This window comes from Lampris incognitus, chromosome 9 (genome assembly GCF_029633865.1).
Source record: "Lampris incognitus isolate fLamInc1 chromosome 9, fLamInc1.hap2, whole genome shotgun sequence".
Taxonomy (NCBI): Eukaryota; Metazoa; Chordata; class Actinopteri; order Lampriformes; family Lampridae; genus Lampris; species Lampris incognitus.
In genome coordinates this window covers 15,612,967-15,634,014 of record NC_079219.1, presented here as the reverse complement: position 1 = coordinate 15,634,014, position 21,048 = coordinate 15,612,967, and the positions used below count along the sequence as shown (strand labels likewise).

Genomic DNA, 21,048 nt, shown 5'->3' with positions numbered 1-21,048 from the left:
TATGCGAATGTCATTTCATGTCTACGCATTTGCATAATTTTGTGCATCTGCGTGTGCAGTTTCTGTGCATGTGTGGTCAAGGACAGGTGTACGTCAACTGAAGAAATGTTGATGCTGAGGTTATGTGTTTTCAGAGATATACACACAGTGTTGATATTTTGTGTGTGTGTGTGTGTGTGTGTGTGTGTGTGTGTGTGTGTGTGTGTGTGTGTGTGTGTGTGTGTGAATGTGTTTCTGTGCGTGGAAGCAGCTTTAACTCATTCCAGCATGTCTGTTTGCCTTTCCGCTCAGTGACACTGCACAGCAGTGCCTCACAATAACCTCCCGCCTGAGAGCAGTTCCGTGACCAGTTTCAAGCACAGTCTGGAGAGTCAGTTTCTCAAACAGCCCTCATTTATGTTATTACTTGGTTAGAGCCAGAAGGGTGGGAAGGAGCGAGTTGAAAAGTTCAAGAGACAGAAAACAGAAAATAGACAGGCATGCTATGATGTACTCATTCTAGTGCTAGCACGGTTTTCTGTTATGTCGGGCACAGAGTTAATTTCAGTTCTGGCACACTCTGAGCCAAATGGTAAGAAATATAAGCATTTTTCCTGCAGGCCCACTTTTTTAGGAATTCCGGAAAGGACGTCAGCTTTGCCTTCCGGCTTAGCTCTCAATTTACCAGACAATCTTCGTTCCAACCCTCACCTATGGTCATGAGCTTTGGGTAGTGACCGAAAGGGTGAGATCACGGATACAAGCAGCTGAAATGAGTTTCCTCCGTAGGGTGTCTGGGCTCAGCCTTAGAGATAGGATGAGGGAGCTTGGAGTAGAGCCACTGCTCCTTTGCATCGAAAGGAGCCAGTTGAGGTGGTTCGGGCATCTGATTAGGATGCCTCTTGGGCCCCTTCCTTTGGAGGTTTACCGGGCAGGGCCAACTGGGAGGAGACCCCGGGGTAGACGCAGAACTCGCTGGAGGGACTACATGTCTAATCTGGCCTTGGAACGCCTTGGGATCCCCCAGGAGGAGCTGGAGGGCGTTGCTGGGGAGAGGGACATCTGGAGTGCCCTACTTAGCTTGCTGCCACCGCGACCCTTCCCCGGAGAAGTGGCTGAAGATGAATGAATGAACGTCAGCATTATGCAGGCAATGCACAAGGGATGCGTACGACTCGGTATTGCAGAATTACAGTGATCTGATACTGTACAATACCCACTGAAAGCTCAGTGAGGGTACACTGTGCACAACCATAGTTTTGCAAAGGGTAAGCTCCAGTGGAAAGAGGAAGACATTGTGAGGGAGATGCAAAGCAAATTCGCACCCTTTCTCACCTCCGGAAGAGTATCAGAGAGGGAGGGAAACAGCGGGCAAGGTGAGAGAACGAGTGAAGTGGGAAACAGAAGGGCAGAGGGAGAAAGGGAGATACACAGATAAATAGAAATCAGAGGAGTGAGAGACAGAAATAGAAGAGAAAAAGAAAGATGTAATGTGAGAGATGGATCAGAGGGAGAAGAGGAGCATGCAGTAGTGAGAGAGGTAGCAGGAGGGGAGCAGAAACATCATATCACAGAGGAGGCAGAAGTTGGCAGTAATGCTAATGCCAGGAAACAGCCAGCCAGCAAGAGTGGCTCTGCATTTACCTAACGGTGTGTGTGTGTGTGTGTGTGTGTGTGTGTGTGTGTGTGTGTGTGTGTGTGTGTGTGTGTGTGTGTGTGTGTGTGTGTGTGTGTGTGTGTGTGTGTGTGTGTGTGTGTGTGTGTGTGTGTGTGTGTTGTGCCATAAACTGTATGTGTGAATATGTCTTGTCGTGTCACGAAAATGCTTAAATGTGTGTGAATGCCTGTTGCCTAGTCTGTCCATGTGTAAGTGTAGGTTTGAGATTAGTGTGCATGCGGTACTGTGGTCACAATATAGTATACAGTATTCAGATGTGTGCAGATATGTATGTTCATGCAATATTTTGACTATTGCAGTATCTTGAATGTGTATCTGTGTGCTTGACATGCTTGTGCATATGTTTGTGTCACGTCCATGTGTGGACAAATGACAATGCATGAAAATAAACGTATGTACAAGTACGCACATCCATATATGCTTGTTTCTGCATTTATGTGCACATATTAATGAACATGTAAGGTCATGTTATTAGGCTATGTTGTTAAACATGCGTGCATACATGCAGTTGTTTGTTTTGTATGCATGTGAATTGTGTTTTGTTGTGTGCATGTCTACATAGACAGTCTACCATAGACTGTTGAAATAACAAAGATTGATGTAGCACCTGTGAGGTCACACATTGGTTTCTGAAGGCCATTTTGTCAGTTATTGGAGCCAAAAAATCTTAAAGTGGGCAACAGGGTGGAGTGTGGGTGGAGCTGGGTTGGGACCTCGGTGTCTGACAGGTGGACAGACCTGTCACTCAAGGCACACACGCTCTCAACGTGCTGGTTTTTTAATTCCTAAAGGTCAACAAAAACACCCCAGTTTAGATAGACCGTGGCCTCATCTGAGATTTAAAGAAGGCCAGAATCTGAGGGAAATGTTGGGATGGGCTACAGGGATCAAATCCCACTCGCAGTTTTTTTTTTTACCTTTGGGAATAGCTCAGTCTACTCTGGACAACGCTTGAGTCAGCCGCAACCATGGAGGGGAGGGAGAGTGCTAATTCCTATAACCATATATAAAACTACAGAAAATCAAACCAAAACTATGGAAAAAAAACACTATTAAATCAGAACTACTGAAAAATACAAAAACATGTTTCGTCTGTCTCTCGATAACTATTCTCTCTCTCTCTCTCTCTCAATACAACGCTTGCTGAAATACTCCTCTCCTCGATGGCAGAATTTGATTTTTTTTTTAAATTTATAGTAGAAGGTGGAAGGGCGTAGCCAGGGTGTTGTGACTCATATCGCATCACATAGCCGAGCCTATGACAATCCATGATTGTAATAATACAGTTGTAACCACCGAAGCAGCACTTAGCTGAAATTCACTTCTTTAATAATGATAATAATAATAATCATTACATTTATATAACACTTTTCTAGACACCCAAAGTGCTTCACTTCTTTGCGTATAGCACGTATAGCTCATATAGGTTGCAGTAAAATGCCAAGATAAGCACCAGAGTTGATGTCTCTGACTTGGACGTGTCCAAGTACACTGATATTCAGTGAAAATTGTTTTTGTGTTGTGTAGACCTTTAACATCGTCTTAATGAAACTTTACATTTACCTCCCTCACACTGTGCTAGACCCGAAATTAACCACTGAGACCCCAACTTGTAGTAAAAAAAAAAAATTGTTGACTTTGTATTGGAGAGTAGAAATGGAAATTTCTCATTGACTTACACTGGACTGAAACTGCAACTAAAGGCGCTTCCTCATTGGCTTCAACTTCCAGCCCCGGTGGCTGCCGCTATGTACTACGTGTGTGTGTGTGTGTGTGTGTGTGTGTGTGTGTGTGTGTGTGTGTGTGTGTGTGTGTGTGTGTGTGTGTTTTTAAAGAGTGGCCAGTTATTCGTCTGTCGCAGCGTCAGGGACCATCTAGTCATCCTGTGATGGATGACAGATGACTTGCGTGATGATTAAAGTGAGGAAGAGTTGCACATCATCAACCCCACTCACTCATCCGAGACCACCTACTACCAGTGGCAAGACTAGCGAGACAACTGGCAATGGAGATGGATGCAGATTTTTCCTCAGGGTTTCTTCCCAAAGCCTTTCCCATGTATGAGTATACCCGCAAGGCAGCGGGGGTTTTAAATCAGAGTTTGCCTTCTCCGAGATGAACTGCTTGACAAGGCTAACGAGCTTCATCTACTCGGGTTTGAAATCAGAGTTGTCCTTCTCCTAGATTGGCTGCCAACCAAGGCTAACGAGTCCAATCAACCCACCCAGTTAAACCGCCGGGAACCCGGTCGCCCCCGCAGCAGACTTTGTGAAAACAGGAGGTACTACGAGAAGGTGCTGCTGTGGACATATTTGCATAGGAGCGGCCATATGCTAAGGTCCTGATGGACCCCTGGCGATCACTACACCAGGAAGCAAGAGGTCACCGCACCGCTTCACATCCCTTTTGGCAAATAGGACATCTGGCCCAATATTCGCCACCTCCCAAAGAGTGGTCAGTAAACTCAGTGTAGGGATAGTTGATGCTAACAGGACTAAGTCTTTTGTCACGAGAGGATCAGGTAGAAGGAAGACGCGGTTTTAGGAGGAACGCAGGCTTTATTCAAGACAATATCTCTGAGTGTCTCTTTATGCGTGCTTCGTATGGGCCGGTCCGTTATGGTGCCGGAGCCACTGATGCCTGGCTCTTTCTCTCTTCAGAGCAACGTATCCCTCCTCTTTCTCTCTCTCTCTGTGTTTTCCGTCCGCCTGTGTTCTCCATGTTGGTGTCAGTCCAGGACCCAGCTTCACAGCAGTATATAAAGGACAGTTTGTAAAGTTGGCACACCTGGGGCTGATCACTAATCAGACTCCCTATTGCGTCTGCCCTCCCGCGAGCCACACTCCCTCTCTCCGCTTGCAGCCGAGGTTAAACCACACTGCACTACCACACTTACCTTCTCTCATTTTATCCCTGTCCCCCACTTTTCTCTCTTTTATCCCTCCCCACCTCCTTTCCCCCCCCATCTAATCCTTCTTTCTCATCTCAGTAGCCATTTTTCCTCTGAACTTCTCTCTTCTCCCTCCACCCCCCCCCATCTCTTTCGCTCCCTTTCTCTTTTCTGTACCCCTCTCACTTATCTTTTTCATCTTCATCCCCTCTATGGGCTTTCTGCAGAAGCAGAAATAATACATCTTTACAACTACACAAGCATTCTTATATCCACATTGTAAAGAATAGCACATCAGTAAAAACTTGCCAAAAAAAAAGGAGAGTTAGGCTTTACTCTGTGCCTGTGATACACCATTGCACAGTTAAAACAGCCCTGCTACTACTGCAGCTTGAGAAAACCATCTTGCATTTCAGAGGAACAGGAAGAGTCTCATCATGACCTTTTGCCACTTCCTATCAAAGTTTAGTTTTAATGAAACCCTGCAGTTCTGTGGTTCAGACAGTCGTTTTGATTAAAACATGAATGAAATATGTGGGGTAATTATCATTGTTTTTACTCTGGATTAAAATGAATGTATTTCCACATCCTCTGTACTTACCTTGTATTAGCCAGTGTAGCACTACTGCGGTGATGTAAAGGCCTTGTTTCTGCTCTTTGAGGCTGCCGTAAAGTTCTCATAGAGTACACTGTCAAAAGGTGGTTGATAAGGAAGAGTCGACAGCCATTGTGAGACTGCAATGTTTGTAGTCATGTTTTCAGTTTGGAAGAATCCAAGCACATGATGTGTAAAGTCATCCATTGAATATTTAGGACTTTGCTGGAGTTTCTAATGTGTTTAAGGTAATCAAAGATAAGACTGAGCCGACCTTACTTGTGTCTCCAGCTGGCTCTCTAAAAGAGCTTTTTACTGTTTTGCACTTTCTACTCTATAATTGTTTCAGTTATAAAAGACAAAGTTAGGTTTAGGAGTAGCATTACCCAGCCCTGTTGAATTTGTTTTGTTACGGAAATTGAAATTTTCATGAACACACCATGAAGTATTTTTTTTACTTGATTTGCCACAACACATCAACCTTGATTAAGTAACATCCAAGAAGTGGATTGGCACTATTTCAAATCAACTTCAGACGCTTAGTAATACCCTCCCTTTATATTCGTGTCAGTCCCCCTTCACCTCTCTCTCTCTCTCTCTCTCTCTCGCTCTCTCGCTCTCTCGCTCTCTCTCTCTCGCTCTCTCCAGGCGGCGACCATGCTAACAGAACTGTTGAGGGAGAACCAGAGGAACAGTAAGCTGAAGCAGTTCCTGCTGCCGCCACTAGGGGAGCTCCTCTACCTCATTGCTTCTCAGGTAGACAGACAGCGCGCTGCATGACATGTCTTAATGATATGCATTTATGGTCCCAAATGCAGGGCAAACAAGTAGGCAGTGGGTAAACATACACACTCGTATTCATCATAATAGACACACATGTATACATATGCACACACACACACACACACACACACACACACACACACACACACACACACACACACACACACACACACACACACACACAAACGCAAGTAAACAGTGAGAGAAATGAGCTTTGCATATGCTTTATAAAATACACTTTATGGAAATCTTTTTCCAACACTCTCCAAACTGACTGTTTGTATTGGGAATCTAAAGGTAAAAAATATCATTACACATTTACATTTTCTCATTTAGCATATGCTTTTATTTAAAGCGACTTACATTGTCAACAACAGTGCTTGGATAGTGCCATGGACTGTTAGGTTTGCATCCCAACACGGAAGTTTTAGTTAGAACCCTGGTGTTGCCTCCAGCTGGCCAGATGTTGCAAGGCGTGCAATTGGCAATATAGTTGGCAATACTCTGTCCTATCACTGCAATTAGTGACTCCTACATATAGTGGGATGCCTGTGCAGCTGTGAATAAATTTAGGCCTCCACACATTACCTGTCCCTGGTGAAACCTGCAGCAGGCAGGTGAAAATAAATGGTCGCCTGGCTCCATGTGTATTGGAAGGGGGCACGTGGAAGTCTTCTTCCACCCAAATTATGGTAGGGGTCGTGAAATGGTGTAGTCGTGGAACCCAGAAGAACAGGGATTGGTCATGCCAAACTATGAAGAAAAAAAGTGATTAGAAGACATATGTTTTATCTTAAGGGTATCTTACTAGTGTGCTAAATAGTAATCATATCATAGCAAAGAGTGCATATCATGTCAAGTGCAATTAGTGTAATTGTGCAATGAGTAGATCACCAATAGTGGTGTGGGTAAAAGTAGTAGAGGATCCAAATTACAAATTAGCTGAGCAATGCTACAAATCAGTATAACAGTCATGCTTAGAGACCATCTAAGGAGTGGGGTAGAATGAAGTAACTGACTCTGTAGCAGCTGGGAGGAAAGCCTGGCCGTTTTGGGCATGGACAGTAGCCTTCAAGAGGTGGAACAAAGAGGGTGAGCAGAAGTGTATATGTTCAGGTTCAAAGTCACTATATGATTAAGATTGGAGAAATTAATCTTCTGCGCTTAGCACATCCTAGCTGTGTAGCTAGGAGTAGTGGGCAGCCACAGTGCAGCGCCCAGGAACCAACTCCAGTTCTTATTTCCTATTGCCTTGGTCAGGGGCACAGACAAGAGTAGTATTAACCCAACATACTTATCTTTGATGGTGGGAGGAAACCAGAGCACCCGGAGGAAACCCATGCAGACACGGGAGAACATGTAAACTCCACACAGTAAGGACCTGGGATGGCCTGGGGTTCAAACCCAGGACTTTATTGCTGTGAGACAACAGCGCTAACCACTGGGCCACAGTGCTGCTAAAATTATTGTCATATACATGTAAAAAGTACCATGTACCTTCAAATGCAGTGAATTGCATATACCCTGGCTCTCAGCCCTTAAAACTATATATAAGGGAATAATAAATAATAACAAAAACAGTGAATGAGAATTTAGAAATCCAACAAAATAATAAATCAGTGAAAGTTATGTAAGGCGCCAACTGTTCTGACTGCATGGGGGTAAAAACTGTCTTTGAGGCAGCTGGTCTGAGCTCTGATGCTCTCTCTGTAAGTGTTGTCCTGAGGGAAGGAATGAGAACAGACCATGTGCTGTGTGGCTGGTGTCCTCCATGATACTTAGGGCCGTTCTTCTGCAACAGGTGCTGTAAATTTCCTGAAGCTGTGGCAGTGCTGTTCCTATGATGTTTGAAGCTGTTTTTACTATCCTTCTCAGTTGTTTGTGGTCCTGTTCAGTCAGGTTGCCATACCACACCAGTATGTTTCAAGGATGCTTTCTATGGTAGTCTGATAGAAATTGGCCAGGGTTTTTGTGGACGTTCTAAATTTAAGACATCTCAGAAAGTATAGTCTCTGCTGTGCCTTCTTAATGACACAGCTAGTGTTTAGAGACCAGGAGAGAGGCTCCGAGATCTGAAGTTCTTCACAATTTCAACAGTGATACCATTGATGTAAACTGGTGTCCTGTCCATTTTGGACTTCCTAAAATCAACAATTATCTTCTCTGTTTTCTCACCATTTAGGGATTGGTTGTTATCTTGACATCATAGGGATAGGTTCCTCACCTCCTTCCTATAGGCATCTTCACTGTTTTCATTTATCAGTCCAATTACTGTGGTGTCATCTGCAAATTTCACTATGCTGCTATGATATTTGGCAACACAGTTATGTGTGAACAGACTGTAGAGTAAGGGACTAAGGCAACAACCCTGCGATGTTCCTGTGTTGAGAACTATGGTAGATGAGTAGCTGGTACCTGCTCTCACTGTCTGAGGTCTGCCTGTTAAGAAGTCATATAACCACTTACAGAGGGAATTACAAAGAAGTCATATAACCACTTACAGAGGGAATTACAAAGACCAAGGTCCGTAAGCTTTAACACCAATTAAGATGGTACAATGGTATTAACTGCAGAGCTATAGTCAATAGACAACATACTGACATTGGTATCGTTTCCTTCAAGGTGTTTAACACAGTATGCAGAGCCAATGACACAGCGTCTTCCACAGATCTATTTGACTGATAAGCAAACTGTAGCAGATCAAGGTTGGCAGGAATGTTAAGATTTATGTATGTCTTAACTAATTTTTCAAAGCATTTCATTATTACTGAGGTCAAAGCAACAGGTCTGTCGTCATTAAGACATGATACAGGTGATTTTTTTTGTAGACAGGCACAATAAGGGTTTTCTTAAAACATGTAGGAATCAAACATAGACAGGTTAAAAATGTCTGTAAAAACATTTGACGCTGACTAGAGCAGGTCTTAAGGACACGAGATAGGATATCATCTGAGCCGGCAGCTTTGTATGGTTTGACAGATTGAAAAGCCGTGCTCAAGTCAGCCTCTGTCACTTGATGTGTTACCTCGCTGAGTGAGTGCCCAACAAGGTTCTGTGTATTGTCTGGTGGTCCCGAGTCACCCTCAAAGCGCGGAGAGAACCTGTTCAGATCAACCAGGAGTGAAGCGGTGGTGTTGGTAAAACTGCCTGGCTTGGGATTGTAGTCCGTTATTGCTTGCACTCTCTGCCACACGCGCCTGGAGTCCCCGCCATTGTAATGCAGTTCTAGTTTATCCTGGGATTGTTTTTTGACAAATTTGATGGCTTTCCTCAGCACATACCCTGGCTTTCTTGTAGCGGTCCTTTTCCCCAGTTTTAAAAGCAGCAGTCCTTTCTTTTAGTCTCAGCCAAATGTTGCTATTAATCCAAGGTTTCTGATTTGGATAGGAGCGGATGGCATGAGTGGGACTATAGGCATCCACACAGAATTTAGGTAGTATTTAGGTAGTGCCGATTTGAGGCTGCAATGATTGAAGTCCCCCACCGCAATGGAAATAGCCTGCGGATGCTGATTCTCATAGCCGCTGATTGTGCCGTAGAGCTCTTCCAGAGCTACTGTAGTGTTGGCTTGTGGTGAAATCTAAACAGCAGTTAACAGGATGGAGGGGAATTCTCTTGGTAGATAAAATGGTCGACACTTGATTGTAAGATGTTCCAACACCGGCGAGCAGGACTGGGAGATTACTTCCACACTGGCGTACCACGAATTATTAACCAGAAAACATACTCCCCCACCTTTTATTTTGCTGGTTGTTTCACACAAGTGGTTCATTCTGTGCACAGAGAAGCTGTCAGGCTGTATGGCCCTGTCTGGGTTGTTTGAGGTCAGCCAGGTCTCAGTAAAACCGAACACACATAAATCCCTCATGTGTCATTGGGAGCTAATATGGCAGTGGAGTTCGTCTAGCTTGTTGCCAACATTGGCTAGTAAAATGTTAGGGATGGATGGTCGAGTTGGGCAACGCTGTAGCCTAACCAGGACCCCGCCTCGTCTTCTGTGTCTCCGCATGTATTGGCGTCGGTTGCTGGTGCTCCAAGATAGCGTGGGAATGTAAACAATGTCTTTTGGTATCTTCGGCATTGCACACAAGTCTGAAACTTTTAGTCTTAAGTACATTAAGGTCTGATGGTCATAAATGATCGTTGTACATGTAATATGAGAAGAAAGAAGAAGATAGAGGAGAAAGCCACTTTATTTTGTCATTGTATGGTTACAACGAAATTTGTTTTCTGCATTTAACCCATCCTATTGTATAGGAGCAGTGGGCAGCTGCAGTGCCCAGGGACCAACTCCAGTTCTTCTTTCCATTGCCTTGGTCAGGGACACAGACAGGAGTTTTAACCCTAACATGCATGTCTTTTTGATGGTGGGAGGAAACTGGAGCACCTGGAGGAAACCCACGCAGACACGGGGAAAACATACACACTCCACACAGAAAGGACCTAGGACGGCCTGGGGTTCAAACCCAGGAAATTCTTGCTGTGAAGCAACAGTGCTAACCACTGGGCCACTGTGCCCTCCATTGCCCACCGTATGTGCGAGAAAGCTAACAATTGATGCAAAAATTAATACAAGGGAGAGAGAAGCTCATAGCATGTCGCCATTGGTCAGTGCCATCTTGAGATCATAGTTAAAAGAAAATTCACCACACCTCACCATGTTAATGTGGGTTTACACATAAGTTGGTACAATTCCTTGAACTACCCGGAATGCCAACAGCAAGGTTTTGAACTTTATGTGGGTAGCAACAGGGAGCCAGTTTGACAATACAGAGAGGTGAGATGTGCACATCTTGACAGTTTGAAAACCAATTGCACGGCATCATTCTTGTTCTTTATAAAGGTTGGGAGACCAGTAGAAGTTCATCAAAGACAGTGACCTAAATGTTTAGACCATTAGACTAAACCATTGGGACTTTCAGGAAATCTTGTTATCTTGTGTTTCATCTACTATATGTATTTGCTTCTGTGATCAGCAATAAGGTATTCAGGGCATGGCTCCAAGCTGCACATGATTGGTAGGTAGTAAAATATATAATCCTCACTTATTATCCTCACATATGATTCTTTAGTATTTTAGAGATCCCATTCAGAGTTCCCAGAGTGTCAGGGCAACAGCTCTATTTGGGAATAGCCCAAATCTTTGGAAAACATCATTGCCCATTTGACTGAAATTGACATTTTCACTCGTTTGGTTTGCATATTTTATGCATATATTAATCCATTATTTATGTCAGTAAAAACATACAACATTATGAAAAGCAAATTTGCTGTGAAAGGACTCTGGCCTTTGCCTTTCATTTATTCAGGTGAAAAGCATATTTGGCAAGGACAGATTATAAAATACAATTCGCTTCTCAGAGTTGCTCAACAGCCTCTCAGATTTGTGTGGTGTGTTGTGTTAAAGGAACCATCACCTCAGTGCTTTCTAGAACTCTGAAAGTTCCTAGCTTACATGAATGAAGTCAACATTTAGACATTTAGTCAACATTTTTAATTCAATTTATTTTCATTCAAACAGGTACTGTAAGTTCAGTAAGAGGTAATATACGTAATACATTCAGGATGCATAGGAGTCAGCACTGAATTTAAAGGTTCAGTTACTTGGCTGACGTCTGCATAGAGAGATTGATTCATTTTCAGGGTCAGCATCCCTTTTAATTCCCATTCGGTCCTGCCAAAGTGATAGGTTTTCAAAGTTTGATACCGAACACCTTCCAAAAATTCTCCCCTTTTTCATACTGCAGGTAAATAATAGAGAGTAAATTCTCTCTCGAAAGTTAAGGACTCAGTATTGCAATTTAGAGTTTATGCATTACTGAGCTTAAAGTGAACCGATCTCAACCCTGACACATGCCGAAAAGAGTTGCTTTCTCAGTGCAGTTAACAGAGACAGACCAGCCTTTGGTGAATAAGACTGAGTGTGCAGTCAATAGCTAATGAGTTGCCGTTCCAATTTACATGTTGACTGGATTCGAATGAGAGCAAATTGACCCCCAACCCTAAAGCCTACCAGGGAAAAAAGAAACCAGGCCTCGTTTGACCCCATTAGTAAAGGTGATCTTAATTAATCTCTGGGTACCCTTCATTTAAGCAGACTGGTGGATCAAGAGCAGGTTTCTATTTACTGATGGATGAACATAAAGAACCAATCAGCAAGCTTAATTTTGAAGCTCCTCCTGAGGGCCTGAAACCAGTTGTTGCCGTCCTGAAGATACCCTGTATCTTAGAAATCCAGTTTTCAAAAAAATTAAACAATTAGGAAATAATGAGGCATTTTCTCACAATAGTAATACTAGTGGGATTCTTTATCAATCCCCAAGTGACATCACATTGCACTTGTTTCCCCCATGCCCTCACCAAAGGGGTCCAACTGCAAACTTTAGCTACAAAAAAAGACCCCTGAAGCTGGCAGAAATTCATTGTCTCACTCAAGGACATTTAAAGGTCAACAAAACACCCAAGTTTAGATAGACCGCGGCCCCAGCTGAGATTTAAAAAAAATGCCAGAATCTGGGGAAAATGTTGGGATGACCTACAGGTATCAAATCACGCCCGCAGTTTGTTTTTTTTTACCTTTGGGAATAGCTCAGTCTACTCTGGACAATGCTCGAGTCAACAGCAACCATGGAGGGAAGCTTGAGCGCTAATTCTATAAACAAACTATGTTACTATAGAACTAGATATAAAACTAGAAAATCAAACAAAAACTGTAAAAAAAAACACCATTAAATTAGAACTGCTTAAAAATATAAAAATATATAGGTTTGGGTCTGTCTCTCAATAACTATCCTCTCTCGCCCTCACTCAAACGCTCTTCTCCCCAATAGGCAAATTTCCATCCATCCATCCATTATCTGAACCACTTATCCTGCTCTCAGGGTCACGGGGATGCTGGAGCCTTTTCCAGCAGTCATTGGCCGCCAGGCCATCACAGGGCTGGATGAATTTGATTTTTTAAAATTTATAGTAGACGCTGGAAGGGGATAGCTGGGGAGTTGTGACTTGTATTGCATCACATAGTCGAGCCTATGACAAGCCATGATTTTAATAAGGCTGAAAATGACAGTAGAGGAGTTAGTTCGGCTTTATTTCAACTGGTGACTTCATTATAAGGACATTGCTGCTGTACTTGCAAGACGTCACCATTATATTGTCTCTGTGAGACATTTAAAACGAATTTTGAAGTCTTGTAACCTGTTTCGGCAGGAGGGATATACCGGTTTGGATCGGGTAATTGATTTCATCCAAGAACAATTACAAACATCCGGCCAACTCCACGGATATAGGTGGATGTACACAAAATGCAAGGAGAATGGATTACATGTTAAGAAAGAAGACATACGGTTAATTCTACAAGAACTAGACCCACGCAATGTTGAACTCAGAAGAAGGAGATGGCTCCATCGCCGAAGCTATTTTGCAAAAGGGCCTAATTATATTTGGCACTTGGACTCTTATGACAAACTCAAACTATTTGGTGTCTGTATCAATGGCTGTATTGACAGGTTTATTCACCAAACATTCTCAGTTACATTGTTAAGTTTTCCAGGAACTCTGATTTTTAACTAAAATTAAAAGCTGAAGTCTAACTGCTGTAGCTGCTTACTATGTGGAATGAAGAATGACAGTATTAGCTCTTCTCAGTAATTTTTCCTGGAATTAAGACAGCTAAACTTGTTGTACAGCTTATAGGAGTGTTGTCATAGATGTTTTACTTTGCCTTTACATCAGTCATGAACAGGAAACAAACGAAGTGAACCACAACAAAGAAAAACAACACAGCAGAATATGAATGAAGAATTCAATTTTATTGAAATATATTCTTCTTATAACAGTCACTGGCAGTATGTTGCCCATATGAGGTGCCAGTAAAAACAGCCATGGGTAGCGATTCAAAAAGGTATGTGCAAACACACTGCAAAAACTCAAAATCTCACCACAATATTTGTCTTATTTCTAGTCAAAATGTCTAATTTTTAGTCAAAACAAATCTGATTCAATTAAAATAAGATACACCACCTAAAAAGTAACTTGTTTTTAGACAATTTTCACTTGTTTCAAGCAAATTTTCAATTGTTCCAAGCAAATTTTCACTTGAAATAAGTAGAACAAATTTGTCAATGGAGTAAGTTTTTTATTCTTATTACATTGACAAATTTCTATACTTATTTCAAATGAAAATTCGCTTGAAACAAGTGAAAATTGTCTAAAAACAAGTTACTTCTTAGGTGATGAGTCATATTTCAAGTGTAATCAGATTTGTTTTGACTAGAAATAAGACTTTTTGACTAGAAATAAGACATATTCTCGGTAAGATTTTGAGTTTTTGCAGTGCAGGCATTATTTTGTTGAACACTGACTGATAACAATTGCATAAAACATGCATATGAAAATGTGAAAATGGTACATGAAAAAGTGTTGTTTACCTATGGGAGCAGACCTTTATGACTTAGCGGAATGATTAACTTAAAACTGTCTTTTGGACTTAAGCAAAGTGTCAAACTCGGTGTGCTGACAAATATTACAGCAAAAGCCTATGCAATAAGATGATGCCAAAACAAAAAAATCCGAAATCTTATGTTTCAGATTTAAGTCTAATTAAGCAATCTTGTCACATAATTCTTCTGGTTTCATCCCTTCTCCCTGTACTACAGTGTTTTTCTTAGTTGTAACACATGAATGAACAAGGTTATAGATCGATAATAGATCGATCGATCGATCAATTAGTTAACAGAGAATAGATCAATGACTTTGACAATCAATGTATGGATTAAGTTATTTATCATGCAAAAATAATTATTTCTGGATTTGCTGCTGTTCTGTTTTCTATCACAATACATTGAATATTCTTTGGTTTTCGAATGTTTGGATTAAAAATAAAGTAATCTTAGAACACCAGTTTGGGCTGAGATAAGTTGTGATGGCAATGGAGTGCCGAAGTCACGCCCCTTCCGGTGGAACTCATGGGACCTTAGATCGGAAAAAATATGAATGGCAGTGAATGAGGAGAGAATATTATCTTTTGGTCCCATTTGAGTTGGGACACTATATGGTTTTTGTTTTTTTTTGTTAACTATCTCGTGAGCACGAGATAATCATACCTAATTACACTTATGTTTAATCTTGCAGCATTCTACACCGAAAGACGGCCCTGTATCGTCAAACAGTCTTCCAGCATCAAAACCATTTGAAAAGGAACTCCACTGTGTCAAATTAAGACGAGCAAACATAGTTGATGATGTCCTTAATGTCTTCATGGAACCCAAAGTACTGAATGTTGATCTAAAAATGGAGTTCACAAACGAGAAAGCTGTGGACAGTGACGGTGTGTCAAGAGAGGTATACTCTGCGTTCTGGGAACATTTCTTAGAAAACTGCGAGGGGGAAGAAGAACGAGTACCCAGACTACGACCAGACTATACTGGTATCTCATGCTCATGAGATAGTTAACGGGAAAAAAAATTCCCCCATGTCCCCTTAGGGGCTCCGTAGGCTGTTAATAACCACAGCAGCAGTACTAAGCTGAAAGAAAGCCACTTTATTTTGTCGTTGTACCTTCCAGTGAATTGTATTTCTACAATGTTTGTCCTCTGCATTTAACCCATCCTACTGTATGGGAGCAGTGGGTGGCTGCAGCACCGAGGGACCAACCCCAGTTCTTCTTTCCATTGCTTTGGTCAGGGGCACAGACAGGAGTATTAACCCTAACATGCGTGTCTTTTTGATGGTGGGAGGAAACCGGAGCACCCGGAGGAAACCCACACAGACACAGGGAGAACATACAAACTCCACACAGAAAGGACCTGGGATGGCCTGGGGTTCGAACCCAGGACCTTCTTGCTGTGAGGCAACAGTGCTAACCACTGGGCCCTGCCTTGCCTATAGATTGTGTAGCTTGTGCTAAAATGGCAGATAACCATCAGGGTCAATGTCTCTGACTTGGATGGGCCCAAGTACATCAGTATTCAGTGAAAATAAATTGTTTTAGTGTTTTATAGAACTCTAAGGGGTTGAACCTAGGGCCTCCTAGTCTCTCTGCTGTTCCACCGTGCAACCAGATGCGTGAGTCAAAATACCAGCAGTCATTCAGAGAAGAAAATAAAGAGAAAAAGAAAGGCTGAATGTGTGATTTGTGGATTTTTACAGCACATAAGCAACATGTTCCAGAACCCAAGGAGCATATTTTCTCTTTCTCATTCTCTTTTTTCTCTAGTTTCCTGTGGATATAGTGTGTTGTGTTTAGAGATTAAGGTCTGAAATCAGAGAGTAGGCTTCACCTTGCTATAATTCTGAGCCACAAAATATGCACCATAAAAATGGTTTGCGGGTCAGTGAGGTAGCCCGGGAGTTGTCACAGGCTGAAATCACAGGCTGCTTCCTTCTGTGAGGTACTTGTTTGTTCAGGTCCATGTTACAAAATGTTGACCATCCTGGCCAGAATCATGAAATGGACACATGAATTTGCGTTTTGGGTTTGGATAGGTATCAAATACTTTTCTGTTGTAGTATAAGGCCAGTCATAACGGTTGGCTGTAATGCTTTCCAGTCTGCAGAAAACTATTTTTGTAAATGTTCGTGTGTTTGTGTGTCGGTGTGGTGGTGTGTGTGTTTATTTTTATTTTTTTTGTCTTCGAGTTAGCACTACAAAATATTGGTTAGCTCAGGCGCTGCGGTTATCTTTAGATTTAGATAGAGCCCAAAAGCTTGTTTTTATGGCTAGTATGGCAGGGCTTCACAGGGATTGACTATTGCATGTTCTTGGCTTTCTCTTGTTCCCTCTGGATTGAGGATTTGGTCTTAAAAGTGTTCCACTAAATTGCCTGTTTGCTTGGTCCAGGTAATGGGAGTGATTAGCCATAGTGCTATTAGGTCGTTTTGTGTCAGCGCTACACTTTAGACTGAGGATTTGATTTTTTTTTCTCTCATGTCGGGCTAGACGAGGAGAATGATCTGCTCTGTAGACCACTAGCCCTTTTTTTCTGGATTTTCTCCCAAGGTAAGCTGGCCGCTCTGTTTGGTGGTTCTTCTGGTCAATGTCAATGATCAGTTTCAGTGCTGCCTCTAGTCTCAAGGTTGGATACAGCCTGCAGCCCCGAGAAACCAGACAGATGCTTGTAGAATGATCTGAGCTACAAGCCATTGGTCTGTGGAGCTTGATGGACTGGCATTAAATGTTGTCCGCCCCACCCCAGAAATGCATATTAACCACAATAAGTAAATACTTTTGAAAGAGCATTTACACCATTTGACACTCAACTTGACTCCTGAAAAGAAATACTAACGAAGTTCTTCCAAACACTCTTTGAGAAGTGATCAAAACTGAGCAAAATTGCCTCAGACAAGGTGGCACATTCCTGTAGCACCATCCCCCACTCTGCCTATTGAGCGGCAGAAGAAACGGTCCTTTCAGGATAGTGTGGAATGTCCCTTTAAGGGTCCCCAGGTAAAACTTTCTGCCTTGCTTCTCGTCGCTCCTGCAGAACCAGTCAATGAGAACGATTAGCTGTAGCCTCTTGTGCCAGCTCCATTGTCAAGGTTAGATATAGCCCGGAGCCTGTCGAGGCCAGAGACAGGTGAAATGTGGCAATCATCAGACTGCACCGAGAGCAGAAAAATGGTGAAAAAGTATTTCCTTAGTAGTATACTATTGTATTCACAAATTACATGCTTGACGGTAGAGTGATGCACTAACACTACGATGTCATTTTGATAAGTGACACAGGTTCATGGTAAGTATGGGAAAGGTGACTGAATGTGTGATATATATGTGATATGTAATGCATGAATGTGTAATGTATGGTATGTAAGACGTATGGAGACCGGGTACCGACCGCACATTCTTTCGTAAGGTAAAGCCTCAGTGACAACCAAGACAGGGACATCGCTGAGAACAGATGTTTACTTTGGGCCCTCAGCATAAGCCTTGCTATCATCTCTGGAATTCATATGTTTATTTTTGTTTTGTTTTCAAAGTGGAATTTCTTGATCATTTACCATGTAACATTTATTTTTCTTATACTGATATTTTTTCCCCCTTTGTAATTCAAACAATAAGGTTTTTGTTGGTTGTTTTGGATCATGCACTAATATTTCTAGTAGTCAGAGTGAGCCAAATTTTATGATATGTTCATGGTCACTCTGTCTTTTTTTTCTAATTCCTAGTGTTTTAAAACACCACATACTTGCAAAACCATCATTTAGATGTTTGTATTCATCCTCATTATGTGTTATTGTATTATCCTCAATTATTGTATTTCCTCATTATGTATTATTGTATTATCCTCATTATATATTATTGTATTATCCTTATTATGTATTATTATATTATCCTCATTATTATCATTAAAGTCATGCTTAATTGTTTATTTCAAGAAGACAGTCAACAAGTAGAGTTGGTTCAACCACCAGTGTTTACCTGCAAAAACATTAAGCGTGTCCTATTTGGGATCTTGGTAACTTAGACGCGAAGGAAAAGTGCTCCAAAGGGAGGGTGTGATATATGTTAGATGTCCACACAAAGAAATGGGTGTAATGTACACTATGTGCCTATAACAATAAGGGGGTCCTCTATGCAGCCAGTGTTAGTAAGTAATTTTCCAGAAGACTTGGAACTGGTTTCAGTGGAAGTACTGTGAGTCACGTGTTTAAGAGGTCCCCTTCTACCTTACGAAGGCCAGATTTCTCTTGGGGAAACACTGATGTGTACTACTGAGTAAAGAAGCTGTTGGTTTTCATGGGTGAGTCAGGGTTGTGGAGGCCAGAGTATGTACCCCATTGATTTTTTTCCCCATTTAGCCCTGTCTCTCTCTCTCTGTCTCTCTGTCTCTCTCTCTCTCTCTCTCTCTCTCTCTCTCTCTCTCTCTCTCTCTCTCTCTCTCTCTCTCTCTCTCTCTCTCTCTCTCTCTCTATATATATAATTTATACATATACAAGCAACAAATCAGTGGTTAGAGGTGGTGCTGGAGAAACACATTCACACACCTGCAGCAGTGCACAGACAGGAGACGTGTTACAGAGTAAATACAAAAATGTGATGTTTGAAGAAAGATACACCACAAAGGGGGAAAAAATTATGTACGACAAATTGCAGTGCAGTGCAAAAGTTGAAAGACTCAAAATAAGTGACAAATGCACCTTCTGGTCCAGGCTCAGTAATCAAGATGTCATGTCTTCTCCCCTCACTCCTTCCTACCCCCTCTTGCTCTCTCTCCTCCTCCCTCTCCTTTACTACTAACCCTTACTTATGCCCCCCTTCCCCCCCTCTCTCTGTGTCTGTCTCCCACTTTGCCCCCCCCCGTCTCTCTCTCTCTCTCTCTCTCTCTCTGCATCTCTATCAGGAGGAGAAGAGAGGTTCCCCAGAGGGACTGCGGTTCGCTCCTGCTGCCGCCTACACCGGCTTAATGAGGAGCCTCCGGGAAGGGGTGAGTGTCTCTGCGTATCTGTGTCTGTGTATGTCTGTGTGTGTCTGTTTTTGTGTCTGCCTCTGTATCTGTATCTGTGACTAAGTCTGTGCCTCTCACTCTCTCTCTCACACTGGGTGTGTGTGTGTGTGTGTGTGTGTGTGCGTGCGTGCGTGCGCGTGCGTGGCAGGGGATCCCAGTGAGCAGTAATGATGAGGGAGCGGTAGGGGCCTAAAGCGTTGTTTGCCAGCTGCAAGTCAAGGGCACACAGAGCAGTCACACAGGCATATACATGCACGCAAGCACACACACACACACACACACACACACACACACACACACACACACACACACACCTGCCCGCATCAAACACAGCCCTGTACTGCTCAGCAGTCTGACCTCAGCAGCAATTAGGGCCCTGCAGACACACACACAGTACACACTGACAGAGCAGGGACAGAGGCACTAGTGTTGGTACTCTTTCTTTCTTTCACAAAAAAAGGATCATATATTGAATTTGATCACGGTCCTCCACAACCAAGGATATTGTTAAGGAATTAATATTTATTTATCTATATATATATTTATTTATTGGTTTACTTTTAGAAATGGTCATTTGGTCACACCCAATACAAAGTCCCGGATGTGTACAGTTGTATGGCGCTGGCTCCAGATGTGTTTACAAGTATCAGTGTGATGTAGTTTTGGCTGCTTGGTACCGAAGAGCTGAGATTAAGCCGCTCCACTTTTAGTTTTTAACTCTGCTTTCTTTCATACTAGTGTAATGAACCAAACGGTGACATGTGCTGATGTTTCTCGTTCTCTGCAGAAGCAGTATTTTGGGGTGAGCGGTTTGGGGTTTGCTGCTTTTTCTTCCCTTGTATTCAGTCCCTCTGTATATTTGAGTTTTGGCTGCAAAATTGTTATTTCAAGAATTACTGGAATCGTGCTTAGCAAACTTTTTTTTTTGTTCTTATTTGTGTCTTGGAGGCAGGATGTGCTTGATTACAACACATTTCAGTGTTGTGTTTTCTGAGTGGTGGTAGGTTTCTCAGTGTAGTGACGCAATGATGCTGAAAGACAAAAACACTGGGTAGATGACGAACAGATGGGTAAATAGATAGGGAGGTTTACTGAAAGATGATAGAGGCCACTTCTTTCTACCATTTGTAGCAGTGTTTCGACTGCTGGACCGTCACTACTGGATGAATAAAAATGAAACTCGGGTGTGTAGAGTTGTCAGTTGGCACCTACTGTTGCTTCATTACCGCCGGGAGTGTAGTGGGTGGGGTGGGTGGGTGGTGGTGGGGGGTGTTACAGGAAAAGTGGGTGTGGGTGAGGTTGAAGGAAGGGATGAGGGGGACTGGAGGAGGGTTGGGGAGGATGGCTGGAGGGAGGAGGTGTGTGTGTGTGTGTGTGTGTGTGTGTGTGTGTGTGTGTGTGTGTGTGTGTGTGTGTGTGTGTGTGTGTGTGTGTGTGTGTGTGTGTGTGACAGTAGCAGAGAGAGGGCTTGAGAGGGGGAGAGAGGAGGGTTGACTTATTTATCATTATTGAGCTGTGAGGGTGCACTGACTGACACTTGCACACATACGCACGTGCACGTGCGTGCACACACACACACACACACACACACCACACACAGAAAAACATGACACTATGCACAGCCTCAAGGACCAGAAACTCATCCTCACATCCAACTGCCCTCTTTCTCCTTCTCCTT

The 21,048-nt window shown here is 42.7% G+C and overlaps 1 protein-coding gene across 1 annotated transcript in view; it reads left to right on the top strand.

The window, feature by feature from the left end:
- Positions 1-21,048, top strand: part of ulk4 (unc-51 like kinase 4) — a 176,672-nt gene that overhangs the window by 28,788 nt on the left and 126,836 nt on the right. The window contains exons 17-18 of the mRNA XM_056286926.1: positions 5,791-5,898; positions 19,266-19,349. Coding sequence (XP_056142901.1) covers positions 5,791-5,898; positions 19,266-19,349 — 192 coding nt within the window. The remainder of the gene's footprint in view (positions 1-5,790; positions 5,899-19,265; positions 19,350-21,048) is intronic.